Raw genomic sequence first — 22,472 nt, 5'->3', positions numbered from 1 at the left:
TGTGGCTGAGGAGTATTCCATCGTCAAGTGGAAAGATCTCATCCTTTTCATGGCCAAGGAGCATTCCATTCCATTCCAATATATCACATCTTCTTTCTCCACTCAACTGTTGATGGTAAGCATAGCATAACATATAAATTTGTTGAATCACTATGCTGTATACCTCAAACTAAGGTAGCATATAAGTCAAATATACTCAAACAAAAGTAAAATAAAATAAAATATGTCAAAATTATCATGGTATACGGGCTTCTGAGCTAAAATCCCTAGAATACATATCCCGTAGCTTCACTTGCCCAGTTTGGCTACACAAGGAGAGAATTAAAAGAAGTCAGGAGATCAGAGACACTACAAGAAAATGATGACCACCATATCAAGGAAAGCCAGGAAGTTAAAAAATCATATGTATTCTCTACAAAATTGGATGTCGATTTTCTTTTCATTTTTACACATTCTTGGATCAGTCTATTAATCAGTACTTCCTTCAAAAGGAGACATAGGTAGGGGCGCCTGGGTAGTTCGGTCGACTAAGCATCAGACTTCAGCTCAGGTCATGATCTTGCAGTTCATGAGTTCGAGCCCCATGTCAGGCGCTGTGCTGACAGCTAGGAGCCTGGAGCCTGCTTTGGATTCTGTGTCTCCTTCTCTGCCTGCCCTTCCCCCACTTGCACGTGCTCTTTCTTTCTCAAAAAATAAATAAATAACATTTTTTTAAAAAGTAGACATATATAGAAAGAGAGCAGTGCCTCCAGTACAATAATGAGATGCACTTTGTGAATTTTCTATTTCATTCCAGAGGAAAATGGGATTAGAGAAGTTGGCTATCTTCAGGAAATAGAGGACGTCAAGGCAGGTAGTACAGATCATGCAGAAATAGTTGGATCCTGTCCAGAGGATGTCAAAACTTGACGAGATTCTTGAAGTAAAATATGTTCTCATCAATCAGATTAAAAGCGCTAGCTGAAGTCAACACCCACAGAAACATATCCAGCAGAGGACCAAGCAGGTGACTACAAAATCAATCAGGAGACCTTCTGGCTCCTGATCCAGTCAATGGTGTTTACCAATACAATGAGTCCATTTCCAAAAATCCATATTATAAAATCTATGGCAGAAATGATTAAAAATAAGGTTTCCATCATGCTTGGCATGTCTGTTGATAGGAAATCTCTGCTTTCAGATAACCATTGACTGATTATAACTGCACTGTTACAGATTTATGTGTTCAGAATGTCTTATTTCTGTTTTATTCATGGCCACTACCAGAGTCTGGAAAGCCCCAAGGCATACTCCAAAAAATGTTCTCAGTTAAACTGTAAAATCTACACCCGTTTTTCTCAGATATCGGCCAGTGACTTTCAAGACAGAGATTATTATATTCTCTGTTGCTTTGGGCACAGGTTATATTTTACATATAAAGCTGTGCCTTAGAATTTGTATAATTTAAATCCCCATTTGTGAACATGCAAAATGGAGATCGGTTCTCTGTTACAGTTTTGCAATGTCATCTTTAAAAGTTAATTCAATTTGATCCCTTTATCCATTTGACTCATTCCCCATTCTGGGGTCAGAAACCCTAAGCTCCAATCTAGAATGCAGCTATACCTAAAGTTTTACAATCAACATATATCTTTGTTAGCAACCTCACCAGTATTTATAAAATACCCCGGGTTTAAGAAAATGCAAACACCTTGCTCCTTCATGTAATACCAGAATCTTGTTAGAGCCTGTGGTAGTTTTAATATTTGCCACAAATTCTTTGACACTCCTTCTATTAACATTTGGAGTATATGTCCTCTATCCTTGGTTTCTGACTACTTCAACTAATAATAATAATAAATAACAGAAACGACACTATGGTCATTCAGATGCTTAGCCATAAAAAGCCATGCAGCTTTGTTCTCCATCACTGGGACATTTACTCTTAGAGCCTTAAGCCACATGCAAGTAATCCAGCCTCACTGAAGCCACAATTCCAGAACCACATGGAGAGGCTACCTATGTCCCGGTGATGGAGAACAGTCCCATCAGAGCCCAGATTTTAAGTCTTTTTATCCCAGCTACCAGACATGAGCCAAGAAGACCAAATTTGTGCTGTCTAATATGACAGCCACTAGCCTCATGTCACACATGGCCATTTAAATTTAGGTGGATTGAGGGGCGCCTGGGTGGCTCAGTCGGTTGAGCGTCCGACTTCGACGCAGGTCATGATCTCACAGTTCGTGAGTTTCACATTCTGCTTCACATTCTGTGTCTACCTCTCTTTCTGCCCCTCCTCCCCTCGTGGTTTGTCTCTCTCTCTCTCTCTCTCAAAAATGAAATAAACTTAAAAAAAATTTTTTTCCAGCAATATTGACATAATGAACTAAACCAACTCTGTACTATAACATTGTCAATATTGCCCTCCCATTTGGAGGAATCCAGATTGAGGAGGTGAAAGGGAAAAACGGAAAATTTTAAGAAAAAATTCTCAAGGGTAGAAGCCCCAACACACTGTGGGATGGGTCTTACAAGTGTGCGATCATCTAGGACGTTGAGCTGAATTTGAGGAACACGCCAATTAACACAAAAGTGTAAATAAAGATGAGATAATGGAGTGGGCTCTGAAACTGAAAAAGGAAAAAACAGCATCATTGATCTTTGGAGAAGTTCAAGGGGCCTAACGAATGCATAAGCAGAGCGGTCTAAGCTGTGGGGCTGGGTAGAAGGCACAATGACCAAATGTGATGAAAACCATAAACTCAAACAGCCCAAGAAGCTCAGTATACCCCACGCACAAGAAACGAACAGAAACTACAAGAAGAATGACAAGGATCGGGAAGTCCAAACTTCTAGTTAAGTCTTAGCGATGTACAGTACAGCATAGAGAGTATAGTCAGGACCATTATAACAGCTTTGAAGGTCACAGATGATAACTAGACTTATTGCGTTGATCATTTTGTAATGTACATAAAAGCTGAAACACTACGTTGTACACTCAAAACTAATATAATATGTAATATTGTATGTCAACTATACGTCGATTTCAAGAACTACTCCAAAACACCTCATAATTAAATTTCTCAGAAGTAGTTTTAAAGAGAAAATCTTCTGTCTTTCAAAAATGAGTGTTACAAAAATTTTAAAGAAAAAAAAAGGGGAGGGGGGTGGTGCCTGGGTGGCTCAGTCAGTTAAGCATCCAACTTCAGCTCAGGTCATGATCTCAGAGTTCATAGGTTTGAGCCCCGTGTCTGGCTCTGTGCTGGCAACCCAGGGCCTGGAGCCTGCTTCGGATTCTGTGTCTCCTCTCTCTGTTTCTCCCCCACTCATGTTCTGTCTCTCTCTGTCTTTCAAAAATGAATAAATATTTTTAAAAAGTCAAAAAATAAAATAAAATAAAGAGAAAATACTGGGGCTCCTAGGTGGCTCCGTAGGTTAAGCGTCTGACTCTTGGTTTCAGCTCAGGTCTAGATCTCAACGGTTCCTGAGTTTAAGCCCCGCCTCTAACTCTGCACTGACAGTGTGGAGCTCGCTTGGGATTCCCTCTCTCTCCCTGTCTCTTTGCCCCTCCCTCTTTCTTTCTCTCAAAATAAATACACTTGATCTTAGCCAAAAGGCCGAGAAGCGATCTCTCAAAATAAATAAATAAACTTTTAAAAAAAATAAAGAGAAGATATTAATAACAGCCGGATAAAGGCATTATGTTCAGAGGGAAAAAAATAAGGATGATAGGAGACGTCTCCTCAGAAAGTGTGTAAATAAGAACCTACTCTACCAACATCTTTAAAGTACTGGAAGGGTAAAAAGAAAACCTCTCAACCTAGACTACCCAGACAAAATATTTTTCAAAACTGAAGGAGAAATAAAGACATTTTCAGACATAAAAAGCAAAGAGAACTCATCACCAGCAGACCCTACAAGAAATACTACAAGAAATCTTAAAGGAAGGACATTGTCCAGGCAGAAAGAAAATGATACCAGATGGAAGTAAGAATCTATACAAAGAATCTATACAAAGGTATAAAGAGTATCAGAAGTAGTAATTATGTGGGTAAATAAACAAGATTTTTCTTTTAAGTTAAATCTTTTTAAAAGATAATTGTTTAAAAAATAAAACAACATATGGTAGGATTTATAATATACACAAAAGTAACATACATAGGGGCGCCTGGGTGGCTCAGTCGGTTAAGCGCCCGACTTCAGCTCAGGTCATGATCCCGTGGTTCGTGAGTTGGAGCCCCGCGTCAGGCTCTGTGCTGACAGCTCAGAGCCTGGACCCTGCTTCAGATTCTGTGTCTCCCTCTCTCTCTGGCCCTTCTGCTCTCAAGCTCTGTCTCTCTCTGTCTCTCTCTCTCTCAAAATAAATAAACATTTAAAAAAAAATTTTAAAGAAAAAGTAAAATATGGAACACATTTTTCTAGAATAAAGTGGCTAATAATGGGGATGATACTTTTGAAATAGTATATGATAAAGAGAAAGAGGACATTGAGTTTAATGAGCTCTTAAAAATTGGACACTGGTGTTAACACCACCCAGGTAAAAAAATAAAAGTTCACTATTTGCCCCTTCCTGGTTACACTACGTGTTTTACTCCCAAACTGACATCACCACCGTTTGTGGAAATAATTTCCAAAATTTGCTTTGTTGTTTTACTACCTAAATATGACTTCTAGATTTTACAGTTTAGTTTTGTCTACAACAGGCCTTTAGGAAATTAAAGTCATTTATGTGGGGTTTGGGGGAGTGAAGATTCATTCCTTTTATTTAAAATTATATTTATGTGAAACAATTATCCATGTGGTTGTATCTAATTGTAGTTTATTTTTGTTGTGGAATAACATTGAACTGGATGAATTTACCACAGCTTATTTATCCATTCTACTGTCAATGGGATAAACGCTTACAATAATGTTGTCATGAATATTCTTAAGCAGGAATTTTGGTAAATATAAGCTCCATTTTTTAATCTTTATTAAAATTAGCTCATAATTTCAGGATTATTCAGGGTATATATTCATGATGACTCTAATTTGGCTGAAATTTTGAGGCTTTGATTTAGATAGTGGTTTTGCTGTTGGTCAGTTCTAAATTTTGTATTGAGCCCATGTTTTTTGTTTTGTTTTGTCTTGTTTTGCCCATGATTGAATTAGTGAGTAATTTATTTTCTAAATTATGGAATATCATTACTATTAATATTTTGTTACTATTACTATTATTTTACTAAAATTTTGAATTATGGTGATAAAAATATATTTTGTATGATCGCCATTTTTTCATTTATTGAGAACTTTTGGGCCTATTACATCATCTATGCTTATGAAAATTAATTGTTTCTTTGAAATGATTGTGTATTCTCTGCCGGGACAGGACTCTATCAGATTAAACTTAATTGTGTTACTTAATTCTGCTTGATCTATCAGCTTTTGAAATATTTAATATTTCACTATATACTGACTCAGCATTTTTGTTCATTTTAAAAAATTGGATTTATCTTTATTTTGAAAAGCACTCATGTCCCTAATTATTATCTCTTTTGTATTGTTGTTTCCTTTTATTAGTTTAAATATTTCTCTTTTTAAAAATTTTTTTCATGTTTATTTATTTTTGAGAGACAGAGAGACAGAGCGCGAGCAGGGGAGGGGCAGAGAGAGAGAGGGAGACACAGAATCCGAAGCAGGCTCCAGGCTCTGAGCTGTCAGCACAGGGCTCGAACTCATGAACTGTGAGGTCATGCCCTGAGTTGAAGTCGGACGCTTAACCGACTGAGCCACCCAGGCGCCCCCTACATATTTCTCTTTGAACACTGATGAATTTCATCTTAAAAAGTATTTCATTGATATTAGCATCTTAAAAAGTATTTCATTGATATTAGCACTGTTCCACCAACTTTTGCTTGGTTGGTACATTAGTTCAGAATTCAGCTTCATATTACAAAGCTAAATAAATAAAACCATATTAATGATCTAACTACAAGTTGGTCTATTTCTCATTGAATAACAACCCAAAGTTTTTGGTTTTAACATTGTGGTAAAAAGTTAAATAGTTTGCCCATCAAGATGCACAAGATAATAGTAGGGATTTGTCGCTAACCAAGAAGGAAAGCATAAATATTGCAAAGCATCTGGCAGTCCTTTAACCATTTGTATTCTTATATCTTTACGCATGCATTTTCAACCAGTCTTCATTTATTTCTTTTAGGGTTGACTCTTGTGTAGGATAAAATATATAAAATATATAAACATACAAAATAGTTAAGATTTTATTTTATAAAATATTATATATGCATACATATAACATGTTTGCGAATTTAAAATTTGAGTGTTTGTGCCTTTCAGTGACTAACTTGATTCGTTTAGCGATGTCTGAGAACTTTATACTCGTTTCTAATGTCTGACTCGTGGCCTTCTGCCACGCTTTTCTTTTCTTTTCTAATTCTCTTTGCTTTGTCCTCAATTGATGCGACACCTATTATTCCTTTCTCCTACCTATCTGTTTATCCAGATAAACAGATCCAGGAGTTTATTTACATTTACTTTTTTGTTGTTGCTGTTAAGTAAAACACACTTAATATATGTAACATGTTTCTTTTTCTAATCTGACCTGATTTAAACCACTGTCTCCTTTTAGTACAGGCAAAAGCCTTGGCATGTGTTAAAATCTCTTTGCACGTGCCCCTTCTTCCAGGATTTGTTTTGTAGGTTCTTTCCATTTTATTAACCAACTTTACTGAGTATAATTTATATAGAATAAAATTCTTCAATTTTGAGCATGCAGTTCATGTTATTTAGAATTTTAATACCAGGCTGCTTTAAACTATGGAATATTAATTTTGTTATAACTTATACACAGCCAATGTGTGCTTTTTTTTTTTCTCTTAACCTATTTTAGCCTTTTGTTTGCTCAGCTCTACTCCTTCCATCCCAGTTCTTCCTTTTTAACTTATTTTTTGTCTTTGCTTTAGTCTACTCAGGCTGCCATAACAAAATACCGGACTGGGTGGTTTCAATAACAGAAATTTGTTGTCTCACAGCTCAGGAGGCTGGAAGTCTAAGACCAAGAAACCATCATGGGGCACTTGGGTGGCTCAGTCAGTTAAGCATCCATCTTCGGCTCAGGTCAAGGTATCATGGTTTATGAGTTCGAGCCCCCATGTCAGGCTCTGTGCTGACAGCTCAGAGCCTGGAGCCTGCCTCAGATTCTGTGTCTCCCTCTCACTCTTCTTCCCCATTGGCACTCTGTCTCTCTCTCTCTCTCTCTCAAAAGTAAATAAACATTAAGAAAGCATCAGGTTGGTTTCTGGAGAGAACTCTCTTCCTCTTTTGCAGACAGCCACCTCCCACGGTGTCTCCGTATCGCCATTCCTCCAAGACTCCTGCGTTTCTTCCTCCTCTTATAAGGACACCAACCCTATTAGATTAAGGCCCCACCCTCATGCATTCAACCTGAATTCATTTAACCTCCTTGAAGACCTCGTCTCCAAACACAGCCACATTAGAACCACATTAGGGATTAAGCCTTCAATATCTGGTTTTTGGAGGAACATAACTCAGTCCATAGCAATCTTACTGAAGTAGATCCATTAGTAGGCCATGTGTAGTAAACAGCCTGTCTTTTTTTTTTTTTTAGCCCTAATATTTTTTACTTGGAAATATTATGATTTAATTAGATCCCCAGGATAAAGTTTTCACTAAGAATTAAGGATTACAGTTACACTTTTCAACACTCTGACAATAGGAATCAGTTGCCTTCTGACATCTTATTTTTGGATGAGATTTTTCATGTTATTTAAATTGACTATTCCCCTTTGGAGATTACCTCTCATTACTTGGTAATTACTTTCTGAATTTCAACTTGCCCTTGATGGTTGCAATTTTTCTACAATACATATAAATGTGACAGCGTATGTGATGTTCTATTGAATTCAGAATAGACTAGAAGTTGTACCATTGTTTTGTGGACCACTATTCACATGTATTATTTTAACTGGTCCAACAAATCATCTTAAATAACCAAACGCACGTTTGATTCTTTTCACATAGGTTTTATTTGAGTACCACACACGGAAAAATAGGAAGAGAAACGTTGTCTTTAGAGATGATTTTTAAAAGTTTTTACCCCAAAGCTAAAGTCAGTGTAATGCTTTGGTGAAACACTAGAAAACTCCTCATTTACACACAAAGATGCCAGTTGTCACTGCAATTATTTAACATTGTGAAGGTTTGAGGCATTTTATAACACAAACCAACACCAAAAAAAAAATTATTATTATAAATAATTAAAAGGAAGAAGTGAAATAATCATTACATGCAAAAGATATCATTTTTGATCTGCAAAAGACAAGAGAATAAGCATTAAAAAAGCACATGTGACCGTTTAGTAAGGCAACTGGCTTCTAACACAATAAGCAGGTAAATAAAAACAATGACCTTTTTATAGACATATTGAGCTAGTACTAAATATCACAGATAAAATTAAGCACATTAAATATAAGCACCAAGTGGTGAAGTCATGTAATGTGTCAGGACCTCAGTTTCTTCACACGAAAAACAGTTTTATGCACATGGGAAATATTAACAAGTTATGAGGTATACAGATTAACTGAGACATGAATATTATAGCTTCTTCTTTTTAGTGGGTACCTGTTACATACACTCATTGTTTATTTTATTTTGTAGCTTATGTCTTTTATTAAAACGTCTCCAAAATGCATATAGAAAACACATCCAACACATACTTGTTCAACGAATAAGTGAATGACTGAATGATCCCACGCTAGGGGAACAAGACAATCTATTTCAAACACAAAGCCTGTCCTTTGAAGAGATTTCGTTGTGAATGTAAGCCATGAGTCAAGAATTTTTCATTTCTGTAAGTCAGAGAAAGACAAATACCATTACCATATGATTTCACTCATGTGGAATTTAAGAAACAAAACAAACAGGCAAAGGGAAAAAGAGAGAAGGAGGCAAAGAAATAGACTCTTAGTTGTAGAGAGAAAACTGATAGTTACCAGAGGGGAGGTGCGGGGGGATAGGTTGAATGGGTGATGGGGTTTAAGGAGGGCACTTGTGATGTGCACTGGGTGCTGTATGCAAGTGTTGAACCACTAAATTGTGCACCTGAAACTAATATTACACTACATGTTAACTATTGGAATTTAAAGAAAAACTTAAAAAAAGAATACATTTCTAAAAATATACAGTTTCTATCAAATTCAAGATTTAACAATATTCCACACAGAGTGCATGACCATGATTCCTTCTCTTTACTCCACCCATTGAACTTAATTTATTCTTGGGGCGCCTGGGTGGCTTGGTCGGTTGGGCGGCCGACTTCAGCTCAGGTCATGATCTCGCGGTCTGTGAGTTCGAGCCCCGCGTCGGGCTCTGGGCTGACAGCTCAGAGCCTGGAGCCTGTTTTGGATTCTGTGTCTCCCTCTCCCTCTGCCCCTCCCCTGTTCATGTTCTGTCTCTCTCTGTCTCAAAGATAAATAAACGTTAAAAAAAAATTTAAAAAAAATTTATTCTAAAATGTTCACCTGTTTTATTTAGCTGTCATTGCTATCATCCAACCAATAATGACAACATAGACACATATTCAACGTTCATGCTGATTATGGGTTCGTTACTCAGAAAAGTTACTCTGAATTTCTGTACTGTAATCTGGTTGCTTTCCAGTCACCAGCTAAATAGGAGTACTTGATAAAATAGATCAAAAACACCAACCTCCCAGAAAGTTACATACAATTAAAAGATTATCATCACCCCCAAGATTTGGCAGTCTAATACATTAAAATTAATGTGAATTGTGTTACATACTTAAAAACTATGCTGGCAAATACAATTTTTTTCCAAATATAAATTATATATTCTTTTTTTAAAGTTTATTTATTTATTTTGAGAGAGAGACAGAGAGACAGAGAAAAGGAGGGAGAGAGACTGATGATCCCAAGCAGGATCTGCACTGTCAGTGCAGAACCCAACGTGGGGCTCGAACTCACGAACCATCGGATCATGACCTGAGCCGAAACCAAGAGTCAGATGCTTAACTGACTGAGCCACGCAGGCACCCTTAAATTATATATATATTTTTAATGATGGTAAATGTAATCAAGAACTCTTGATTGTGAAATTAATAGTATGGAAAGGATCATTTGAATTAAGCAGCTTCATGATTCTGAAAATCTTCTAAAAAAATTTTTAATTTATCTGTTGGCAAAAAAAAAAAAAAAAATGGCAAGGGGCGCCTGGGTGGCTCAGTCGGTTAAGCATCCGGCTTCGGCTCAGGTCATGATCTCGCGGTCTGTGGGTTCAAGCCCCGCGTCGGGCTCTGTGCTGACAGCTCAGAGCCTGGAGCCTGTTTCAGATTCTATGTCTCCCTCTTCCTCTGACCCTCCCCTGTTCATGCTCTCTCTCTCTCAGTCTCAAAAATAAATAAATGTTAAAAAAAAATTTTTTTTTTTTTTAAATAAAAAAAAAATGGCAAGAGCACAGCATCACACGAGGCAGGGGACCCCTCTCACCAGAAGCCCTGTGCCACTGCACAGGTCACATATTCAAAGAGCCGCCATGACTGAAGGGCATGAATACATGTGAGTGACACAGGGGTGGACTATATTGGACCCAAATTTGTGTGCTTCCTCAGAGTCCCTTCACTGTCTCCTATTCTTTTATTCAGCACGAAGTGTAAGCCAGGTTATGCTTCCATTTTGGACTTGACAACAACCCTACCCTGTGGGGGGGTGAGATTCCACTTTCCAAATGACCACTAAGGGGCTAGATGAGCAGAGGTATTAGTCCCACTTCGGTAAACCCTGGCCAATGGGAACTAGAAGACAGATAGGAGGTAATTAGATACATCCCTCCTCCTCTCTCTCTTCCGTGTTCCAATGCTACATGTGGTTTGTCATTGGAACCCTCCTGGAAAAGCTGTGTGCTGTGTGCACACACAGGATGACTACTATATTGCCTCTCAACATATCGTGAGTTGGTAGGCAGCAGAGTAACACAGCACAGCACCTCCTTCCACATCTTCTCTTGCCTCCTTTCTATATGTTCTCCCCATTGCTGCCCGAGACTTAACCTACCCACATAAATGTCATTACTTTTGTTAAGTGTATTTATCTATTTTTGAGAGAGAGAGAGACAGAAAGAAAGGGAGGAGAGGGGCAGAGAGGGAGAGAGAGAATCCCAAACAGGCTCTGTGCTGTCAGCACAGAACCCCGGGCAGGGCTCAAACTCAGGTACCGTGAGATCATGACCTGAGCTGAAATCAAGAGTTGGTGCTTAACCACCCACCCCACCCCCCTAGCCATCCAGGTGCCCTTAAATGTCATCATTTTGAGCTCTGACCTTCATTCAGGTTTTAGAGGCCCCAGGATAAGATAGTCAGTGAGTTATACCATTATTATTTATTTACTTTATGTGAGTTTATAACAGTAAAACTTGTATCTGGAAAGGATGCAGAAAATATTATATCAAAAATATTCTAGTAAGGCAGCTGAGTTAGTAAAGCAGTAGAAACTCAGTTTTTTAATAAATCAAATACAATTTTTGTGTCTACAATACCCAGCTAGAAAAAAAAGTCACGTAAAAAGATAACATTTACAATAAATAGAAAAAATATACATACAAATTAATAAAATCTTTTATATGCTTTTTAAAAACTTTTGTTATAAATGCCTTCTACCTTTGGTGTTACACTCATTTCCACTTCACACATGTGAAAGGGCTGTGCCAAGGCTATATTCTAGTGATATTTGCCCTAGAATTAGGAAACAGCCAGACGTTTGCTCTGAGAACTGCTTCTTGGATAAGCCTGTCGCCTCATCGTGAAACCAGAGCTGAGAAATTCATGGAATTTGCAGGTTTTGGGATACATTTTCTTTTCATTGGTTTCCCAGCTTTCAAAAAGTTCATTCACTCATTCATGCATTGACTTACTAAAAGATTGTTTTTTATTAATTCTTCTATGGCCGGCTTGCAGGTTTTGGGAGGCAGCAGTAAATATGATCCTCACTTCTTTGAAGTGTACTGGGAGAGACAGATGATAAACCAACAAATACAACAGGTGTGGAGATAAATTGCCTTCAGATTTACAAAATTGTTAAATTGCCTAAAACCAAAATTAACAGTCGCGTAGAATTCGGTTGTTGAACAAGATTATGCATTTCTTTCCTATAATAGAACTTGCTATCAATGAATATGCCAACACACATTATTCTATTTCATTCTTATCAAAAGATTATAATAAAATATATCTTTGAGAAATCCCCTATGATTATTGTGTAGATGTAACAGATGCCACTTAATGTATGCAGACAGGTTTATTGTGTTATATACCATAATTCCTTCACTATTCTAATAGTGAGCATTTTTTTTAGATGGAAAAGATTTGAGTCTTACCTTATATTTTGAAAGAATTTTAAAAGTGGAAGATGTTTCAGATGTTTGGCGATTCGAGGCCCAGAGGTGGTTTAAGAGACAACTGACATATTTGAAATCAGGTCTCAATTTCAAAAATGGTCTATCTAAACTCAGAAACCAGAAGAAATGACGTTCCTAACTGCATGTGGAAACTTACAACAACATTCTAAAGAGTTCATGATCATGTTTCTTTCATCTTTTTCCCTGTTGTGGAACTCAGTGTTTGCTAAGCTTTCTGCCTACTTCTTTAAATCAAATATTCATCAGTAGAGTTTATTGTACACATATATAAAATTTACATGCAATATGTTGGTCATTTATGAATTGCATTGTGCACACCTTTATTCATCACAGCCCTAATCACTGTCTATTAACCGTGAAGTAGGAATTTATGATGGAATAAATTATCTACCCCAAACATTCATCCTCAGTAGTTATTTAGAATTGAATACCATTCCCATGCAAAGACTAGAGATTCAAACAATGAAATCTAAGCACACTGTAATACCAATTACAATGGAAAATAACAATGATGTCCTGAGATTGCCTGTCAGTTCTGAAAAATGCATAAATATAGAGCACAAATTTTTTAATTGGAAGATGATACATAGCATATGTGACATACACACAGCTTCGTAATTCTCAGGAAATTCTTTCCATATTATGATAATTAGATTGTTTAACCTGATTAAGAAAACCGGTGAGGGTAGATTATTTCCAGTCTTCCTTATATTTTTCATACATACATGTATATAGTTTTATGAGCTAGGCTTAGGTAAGACTTCTGCAAGTGAAACTGAAAATTATTCAGTTACACACCCTAGGGAAAAACCCGCAGGAGGTATATAATGTTACCGTCTACATTAGTTAACTTTCTGCCAAGAAAGACACAATGCTCTTATTTGTCTATGGAGTTGAGTGCTTCTGTTCTTTCAGCCAGTACTTCTCCTGGTATAAAACAGACAGAAAGGCCCGTTTTAGCTTCTTGTTTCCCCAAATCAACATCAGCGAGTGGATCGAAGGATACACGAAGGCAAGTACCTGGCAAAACATGAACAGTTCCTTCTGCAGCCCGTTAAAACTCCAAACTGTAACAATTAGATTCAGAATGTAACCGGCAAAGAACAAGAGAAAGGAGACCACCGTCTGCATGGCTCTTATGTGGACCTTGGTGCTGGGATCTTGGGATCCCTTGCCACAGAGCTGCATCCTCTTGAGATGTTTCCAGAGGGAAAAGATCAACAGCACAAAAGACGTCAGGGACATACCAAAGGGTATGAAGTTTGCTAGTGTGAATACAGTCATATTTGAGAGGTGTGCCATGTCCGTCCATTTGGTCCTCCAAGTGACATTCCCTTCGTATGCCTTAGTCTGCACTTTCTCATATATGCTCACTGCTGCAACATGAGAAAACAATAAGAACAAAGACCCCAGCAGCATCACAAGCACGACGCTTTTAACTCTCCACTTGAGGCGAAGGAAAATAAGGCTGGAGAAGTTGGCTATTTTGAACAAATAAAATATGCTGAGGCTAGTAGCCAGCCAGATGCTAAAATGATTGCTTACTGCCCAGGCAATTTGAAAAATAATTCTTACTTCTAAGCTATAGAAATCTGGATTGAACAAAGTTGCATACCAATTTATTATCATTACCCAGAGCAAACCAATTCTGGAGACAGCCAGAGCGGCGAGAATGTGATCAACCGAGGAGATCTTTTGTCTCTTGGTCCAGTCAATGAAGTTCACCAGTGCTATGAAGCCATTGGCAAAATTTCCTAGAAGAAATTCTATTATTACTACGATGGAAAAAATGCTCAGTAGTACGGTTACCATGTCTAGAAAGGAAAACAAACAAAAAATATCTAAGTCTAATGTCTGATGTCACTGGTTGTGCACCTGATCCCTAAGTGTGCAGTAAAGTTCTCGTTTCTTTTAAATTCTGTGACCAATGTCAAGCAGGAAAGCACCAGGGTATGCCAGTAGATGAGCTCAGTGCTGTCTTGATGAAAAACATTGTTATTCCTCAAACAGCTCAAATTAACTTCTATTCATTGACTTTATATACTTGCTGTGGGCTAGAATACTCATCACACATGCTGAAATTGAAAGCTGAATTCTCATTTGCTAGCATGCAAATAAAACCGTATTGTCTTTCAGTGTTTTGTGATTTTTTCCTTGTTTGACCTCTACGTAATTTGTATTATCAACTTTATTTGTTGTACAGAACATTGAAAAATCCAAAACACATATGTAGAGTGTCTTAATTGTTAGGTAGAGCTTGGCCAGAAGTAAGATCACCATCATTATGGATTTTTTTTTTTTAAGATTTATTTTTGAGACAGACAGCACAAGTGGGGAAGGGGCAGAGAGGGGGGGACCGAAGATCCAAAGCAGGCTCTGCTCTGACAGCAGTGAGCTCATTGCAGAGCTCGAACTCAAGACCCTTGTGGTCAGGACCAGAGCTAAACTCAGACACTCAACCCACTGAGCCACTTAGATGCCCTGGATTTTTTTTTTTTTTTAATGTCGCAATTATGCAGAAAGAATTTAAGCTTTTCCAATCAAAAACATTCAGGGTATGGGGCGGGGGGGGGGGGGGGGTTGGGTCGTGTGCCAATACTCCCCAAAAGCTGGTTCTTGATGACTAACATTTATGCACACTTTTATTGTTTACAAGTGCATAAACACACACGTGTGTGCACAAACACACATGCATCATAAATACAGGAATTATTGTCCTATAATTTTCTTTTGTTTTTAAGTGAGCTCTATGCCCAGCACGGGACTCAAACTCACAACTCCCATATCAAGAGTGGCATGATCTACCAACTGAGCCAGTTAGGAACCCCGTGCATGTCTTATAATTTTCAAAATGAAAAAAATGAATCTCAGGGAGACCATCCAGCTCTTTTTTATAAGCAATTTAAAAAAAAATTTTTTTAATATGTATTTATTTTTAAGAGAGAGAGACAGAGTGTGAGTGGGGGAGGAGCAGAGAGAGAAAGGGAGACACAGAATCCAAAGCAGGCTCTGGGCTCCAAGCTGTCAGCACAGAGCCTGACGCGTGGCTTGAACTCATGGACCACGAGATCATGACCTGAGCCGAAGTCGGACACTTAACTGACTGAGCCACCCAGGCGCCCCAAAACCATCCAGCTTTAAACCCATCTTTTCTCTCATTGAGGTTTTTCAGCCCATTTTAGTAACTACTAAACATACCTCTCATGCTTAAGCCTTTAATAAAGTTTCTCTTTTCAGCCTACTTAATATTTAAATATTATTTAATTAAAACATTCAGAAACTTTCTAAACGTCCCTTGAAAACTTCAAAAGAACATGGTCTTCCATTGTAGAGTCTGCATTTCTCTATCCATACATATTGTTTCATTTTATGTTTAATTCATTTTTGGCTACTTAATATTTTAAGATTAATAGATATAAAAGTTAGCCTCTACCCATGGATTTTTTTCACTTCCAGTTTTTGTACTATAATTATTTCTAGCAGAGGATCTTAGAGCCAGACTGCCAGGGAAGAAAAATCTAGATTCTTTGCATTATATGTTTCTAATCTATTTTAATATTACTCTCTGCCTAAGTAAAATCATCAACTAAAATGCAGATGATCGTACCCTCTTCGGGTGGTTTTTGTGAGGAGTTAGTACATTATTTGTGTAGAGTGCTTTCGGTTTTAACCTTTCTGGTACAGAATAGGTGTGGAGGACTGTGATTCATTTGATCCTGTGTGATTAGATGCTTCAGAGTTTGCCGACAAGAACTTCCATTGATGAGCACAATGTAGCAGGTTGAAAAAGGCAAGATTCCCTCCTGTAACACCTGGGATTAGGGTAAACAATTGTCAAAATTATGTTTCAAATACATCACAGAGCTGTGCAAGGAAGGAGAACCAGCCGAACTAAAATCCATCAAGAGGAGAATCTTTTCAGGTGAAGAGATGATCTATGTATTCAATGCAAGCCCTATCAACTCCTAGAAGATTTCTTGCAGGAAGTGAAAAACTATTCCTAAAATGTATACAGAAATGCAAAGCACCCAGAATAACCAAAAGAATTTGTTTTTTAAAAAAAGAACAAATTTGGAAAATTACAGTTCCTGATTTCAACGCTTGCTAGAAAGCTGCATTAATCAAGATAGTGTGGTACTCACAAAATTATATATATGTGTGTATATATATATATATATATATCAGTGAAACACAACTGAAGTTCAGAAATCAGCACTAATATTTATGGTTAACTGATTTCAAAATTCAATGGGAGAAATTAGGTCTCATTTGTCTAACAAATGATGCTGGGTAAATTGGATATCCACATGAATAAAACTGAGTTTAGACCCTTATTTCATACCATATGCAAAAATTAACTTAAAACTGCTGAAAGACTTCAATGTGAGAACTAAGCCTATGAAAGTTTTAGAATAAAATGTAGGGGAAAACTTTGGAAAGCTGAGCAGACCTTTTAGATGCGATACCAAAAGCATGATGCATAAAACTTAAATATTAACATATTGGACTACATCAAAATTGAAAATATTTGCTCTATAAAATACAAGTCTGATTTCATGATTGTAGAGCTACAGTAATTAAGTCAATGTGGTACTGTTGTTTGCTTATACAAGCAGATTAGTGGATTAGAAAATAGTATCTAGTGATAGACCCACACATGCATGGTCAGTTCATTTTGACAAGGGAACCAAAACCATTTCATGAGAAATAAAATTCTCTTTAACAAATGATGCTGGAAAACTGAATAACAGTATAAAAAAATGAACTTCGATTTTTACCTCTCACCATATAAAAAATTAATGTGAGGTGATCTTAGATTTAAATATAAAAGATAGGGGCGCCTGGCTGGCTCGGCCTGTTGAGCATCCGACTTCTGCTCAGGTCATGATCTCATGGTTCATGAGTTCAAGCCCTGCATGGAGCTCCATGCTGACAGCTCAGTGCCTGGAGCTTGCTTCAGATTCTGTGTCTCCCTCTCTTTCTGCCCTTCCCCCACTCGCTCTCTGTCTCTCTCTCTCTCTCTCTCTCAAAAATAAACATTAAAAAACTTTTTTAGGGGCGCCTAGGTGGCTCAGTTGGTTGAGCATCTGACTTTGGCTCAGGTCATGATCTCGCAGTTTGTGAGTTCGAGCCCTGCGTCGGGCCCTGTGCTGACAGCTCAGGGCCTGGACCCTGCTTTGGATTCTCTGTCTCCCTCTCTCTGCCCCTTTTCTGCTCATGCTCTGTCCCTCTCTGTCTCTCAAAAAATGAATAAACGTTAAAAACAATTTTTTTTAATTTTTTTAAATCTTAAAAAAAATAAAAGATAATGATTCTAGAAGAAAATTGGATTCTATTTCTGTGACTTTGGAATTTCTTAGCTAGAACATATACATGCACAATCACATGAACACACACACGCGAAAAGCTAAACAAAAAAGAATAAAAGTGATGAATGAAAAGGCACTATCAAGAAAATCAAAATGTTGGCCATAGAACGGGAGAAATATATATAATATAGATGTAACCAAGGACCGGTTTTTAAATATATGTGTATACACTAAACATTGTTGCAACTCAATACTAAGAAAACAAACATCTCAATTTAAGGAAAATAAGCAAAAGACTTCAAAAGACCCTTAACAAAAGAAGATGTGATAAACCACTAAAAACGTGTTGAACAACATTGCACATAAGGGAAGTGCAAAATAAAACTACTTCAAACCCTCTGGAATGTGACAGTTCAAGAAACTGACCACGCTAGATTGTGGCAATGATGTGAATCGACTAGAACTCTCATATTTTTCTGCTGAAAAATAATACAGCCACTTTGGAAAACTGATTGACAGTTTCTAACAAAGCCTCACATACATATTGCCAACTATTCAGCTATTCCGCTAGTGTGTTTATTTACCTAAAATAAATAAAAACGTATGTTCACAAAACGACTTTCACGAGAATGTTAATACCAGCTTTAGAGTCCATTACTGGAAACAGTTTAAATATCCATCAACAGGGAGATGAATGAACAAATCGTGGCATATTCATAGAATAAAATACCATTTAGCAATAAAAGAAATAAACTACTCGTATACACAACGATATGTATCTCAAAAAACTATGATTGAAAAAAAGAGGTGGACAAAAAAGTGCATGTAGTATGATATCTAAAACAAGCAAAAAACTAAGGCAAAAACCACAAAAGTAGTTGTCTGGAATCTGATCCAAAAAAGGACACAAAATAACTTTGGGGGGCTGGTAAAACTGTTCCATATTTTATCATGGTCATTGTTTCAAGGCGGTATATAATGGTTAAAGGTCATCAAATTACATATGTAAAATGAGCATATTATGCTATATGTAATTATACCTCACTAAGGTTAATGTTAAAAATAAAAAAAAAATAGGGGTGCCTGGGTGGATCAGTCGTTTAAGCCTGTGATTCTTGATTTGGGCTCAGGTCATGATCTCATGGTTTGTGAGATCAAGCACACCCCCCACCCCAACTCCCGCCCTTGGGCTCTTTAATTCTCTCTCCCTCTGTCTCCGCTCCCCCACCCAATCATGCCCACTCTTTCTCTCTCTTAAAACAAATAAATAAAGTAAACATGTGATAGATGATAGATAGATAGATAATAGATAGATGATAGATAGATAGATAGATAGATAGATAGACGATAGATAAAAATAAGGGCAAAATAGATATTTTCAGAGAAACAAACCTCACCAGTGGAAACTCTAAAGAGTACTTTTCGGGGTGACTGGGTGGCTCAGTCGGTTAAGCGTCCGACTTCGGCTCAGGTCGTGATCTCGCAGTCCGTGAGTTCGAGCCCCGCGTCGGGCTCTGTGCTGACAGCTCAGAGCCTGGAGCCTGTTTCAGATTCTGTGTCTCCCTCTCTCTGACCCTCCCCTCGTTCATGCTCTGTCTCTCTCTGTCTCAAAAATAAATAAAGGTTAAAAAAAAAATTAAAAAAAAATAATAAAAATAAAATTAAAAAAAGAGTACTTTTCGACTCCACCATGAAACTTGCGGGACCTCTCGGCCTGTCCTAGCAGGGATTACCTGCACCCCCAGTTCCCAAGGGGGCTCTTGCGCCCCAGTCGTGGAGGTGCAGTGCTCACCGCGGACCCCCGCCTGTGTTTGCAACGCCAGTAGAAGACTGATCTTTGAAAATACATATTTGGGAGATAGTCACGTTCTATTAAATCCTTGGTGCTGGTGCTGCCATGAAAAAATCTGGTTACGCTGTGGGTTGGCCTGCTGCCTCTGCAGGATAGCACCGCCTGGGCCCTGGGATGAGGGTCCGCCTGAGCAGACACACCATGAGTCAAGCAACTCGGGGATGCAACTTACCGTTCTGTCCCACTGGGAGGAAGCATTGAGTCCGGGGAGCTGATTGCTCAAGTCGGACGCTTAACCAACTGAGCCACCCAGGTGCCCCAAGCTGATTGCTTTTTAAAAAATGAAAAGATGGGACTCCTGGGTGGCTCAGTTGGTTGAGCGTCCAACTTCGGCTCAGGTCATGATCTCACCGTTTGTGAGTTCGAGCCCCGCATTGGGCTCTGTGCTGACAGCTCGGAGCCTGGAGCCTGCTTTGGATTCTGTGCCTCCCTCTCTCTCTGCCCCAACCCACTCGCTTTCTGTCTCTGTCTCTCTCAAAAATAAATAAACATTTTTAAAAAAATGAAAAGAAAGTTTTATTCCTGGGAGGGAGGAATGCATGAACCTTTGGGAGGTTAAGTCTTCAAAGAAGCTCAACCATGCCAATGTAGTTAAATGAAAAGAAGTTATCAGGGAAAATGTTCATCTTTATTTTATCTTCGAGGACATGAAGGAGTAGCTTTACCAGCTCATTAAAGAAAGAAATAAGTGGTTTCCTGAATCAGCTATAAGGAATATCATGTATCAGATATTACAAGGACTTGTGTTTCTTCACAAACATGGCTTCTTCCAGCGGGACTTAAAGCCTGAGAAGTTTCTCTGCACCAGCCCAGAACTTGTGAAAATACAGACTTCAGGTTGGCGGGAGAAATCCGATCAAGACCTCCATACACAGACTATGTATCTACCAGAAGGTACAGGGCTCCAGAAGTGCTCCTGAGGTCTACCAGTTGTGCTCCTCCATTGACATCTGGGCTGTGGGCTGCATCATGGCAGAAGTGTGCACCCTCAGGCCACTCTTCGCTGGGGCCAGTGAAATCGACACAATTTTCAAAACTTGCCAACTGTTGGGGACCCGGAAAAAGACCAACAGGCCCGAAGGCTACCAACTTTCAAGTGCGATGGACTTCCACTGGCCCCAGAAGGTACCCAGTAACTTAAAGACCTTGATTCCAAATGCTAGCAGCAAAGCCGTTCAACTCCTGAGAGACAAGCTGCAGAGGGATCCCAAGAAACAGCCAACAGCTAAGTCAGGCCCTTCAACAGACTTACTTGCGGACCAGGCATTCACTGGGCTGCATCACATAGAGCCTTGAGGATTCGGGAAAACCACAGGAGGATGTCCTGGAAAAGGTAGGCCCACCTTCTCACATTAAGCCTGTCCACGCTACCCAGATCCCACCCAAGCCAAGTGCACAGATTTCTTCAAGGCAGCATCAAGCCCTCCAGCCTTCTCGGCATTTCATGTACCCCCCACAAAGCAGAGGCTCCCAGGCCGGATCACTCGAACCACCTTCTGGAGGACAAGCCAAGCCGTTGCTCTTCCTGTCCCTCCATACCAAGAATCCTCAGTCGAAAATACGAGCTGGCCTGGAACACAAAAATGGTGAGATCAAGCCAAAGAGTAGGAGAAGGTGGGTCTTGCCTCCTGGTCAACAAAGGAATTTGATGACTGGGTTGACTCGGTTGGATGACTTAGATTACAGTCTATCCCTCACCAGGATTGTCCTGAAAAACAGGAAGAGACAGAGTGAAGAGAGACCCTCTGCAGAACTGAGAGTGGTTTGGACCTGAAGCCCTCTGCACCCCGGTATTCGAAGTGGCGCCCCCTACCCAGACCTCCTGTCAGAGATGAGACACAGCAGCCCTGAGATCCAATGCCACACAGCACTACTTGAAGCCGTCTGGATCCATGCCTGGGATAAATCTAAGAAGCGGCATACTTCCAAATCCAGGCAAGGGTTTTATCTCGTCGAAGACGCGGTCTACTTCTGATTTGTACGGAAAATCTTCAGGAACAGTATCCGTTATCAGCAAAATACATTCAGTTGGTTCTGGTTCTACTTCTAGTGGACTAACGAAACTATATGCCCTCCTTTCTGAAAAAAAAAAAAAGAAGTTGGTTCCGCTACGCAGAGGGTACACTTGGCACCTATTCCAGACCCTTCCCCTGGCTATTCTTCCCTGAAGGCCGAGCGGCCTCATCCCGGGTGACCTTGTTTCCACACCCAGCCTAGAAGCACATCTGGATTGATGCCACGGCCTCCGGCTGCCCAGCCAGTGCACGGCCCACCGGACTAGGCTTCTAAGTATGCGTCTCAGCGATGACTTTCACGAAGCTTCTGGGAGGTGGGGGAGCAAGACACTGTCCATCTGCCAACTGGTATTCGGCCGGCAAGACACTTGCCGATGGTGTAAAAGCAAACACTTGATAGTTATTCTTCTGAACCAAGACATTTCAATATCCTTTAAAAAAATTTTTTTTTAATAGTGATCTGAGTGCAATATCCTTTTTTGGTACCAAATTATTTTATTCTAGAACTTGATCCCGTTATTTTTTTTAATGTGTTTTTTTGTTTGTTTGTTTGTTTATTTTTGAGAGAGAGGGAGACACAGAATCTGAACCAGGCTCCAGGTTCCAGCTCAGATCCCGAGGTGGGCTGGGGGGGGGCGGGGGGAGGGGGGGAGGGGCCTTAATCTCAGGAGCTATGAGATCGTGACCTGAGCCAAAGTTGGACACTTAACAGACTGAGCCAACCAGGTGCCCCCCCCCCCATTATTTTCTTAAACAGCAGCATTTTGTGTATATGCATTCTGTTTTGTATTTTATACAGTCAACTTGGTAATGAACTTTTTAAAAAATTAATTGGTGTATTGCATCAGGCGTGCAACTTAAGGCTACGTG

The 22,472-nt window shown here is 39.0% G+C and overlaps 1 protein-coding gene and 1 pseudogene across 1 annotated transcript; one reads left to right on the top strand and one right to left on the bottom strand.

The window, feature by feature from the left end:
* Positions 1-13,311: 13,311 nt before the first annotated feature.
* On the bottom strand, positions 13,312-14,238 carry LOC109268583 (taste receptor type 2 member 46-like). Its single transcript, XM_019451953.2, has one exon. It carries the CDS (start codon positions 14,236-14,238, stop codon positions 13,312-13,314), a length of 927 nt encoding a protein of 308 aa, XP_019307498.1.
* A 701-nt stretch (positions 14,239-14,939) lies between these two features.
* LOC109268552 (serine/threonine-protein kinase ICK-like) lies at positions 14,940-21,895 on the top strand (annotated as a pseudogene).
* Positions 21,896-22,472: the final 577 nt, after the last annotated feature.

The sequence above is a fragment of the Panthera pardus genome, unplaced genomic scaffold, assembly GCF_024362965.1.
Source record: "Panthera pardus isolate Hobbes unplaced genomic scaffold, ASM2436296v1 HiC_scaffold_6, whole genome shotgun sequence".
Taxonomy (NCBI): domain Eukaryota; kingdom Metazoa; phylum Chordata; class Mammalia; order Carnivora; family Felidae; genus Panthera; species Panthera pardus.
Note: the sequence above shows the minus strand (reverse complement) of the source record. Positions and strands in the feature narration are given on the sequence as shown.

Coding starts and splice junctions, on each gene's coding strand:
- LOC109268583 (XM_019451953.2), bottom strand. CDS start 14,238: ATGGTAACCGTACTACTGAGCATTTTTTCCATCGTAGTAATAATAGAA.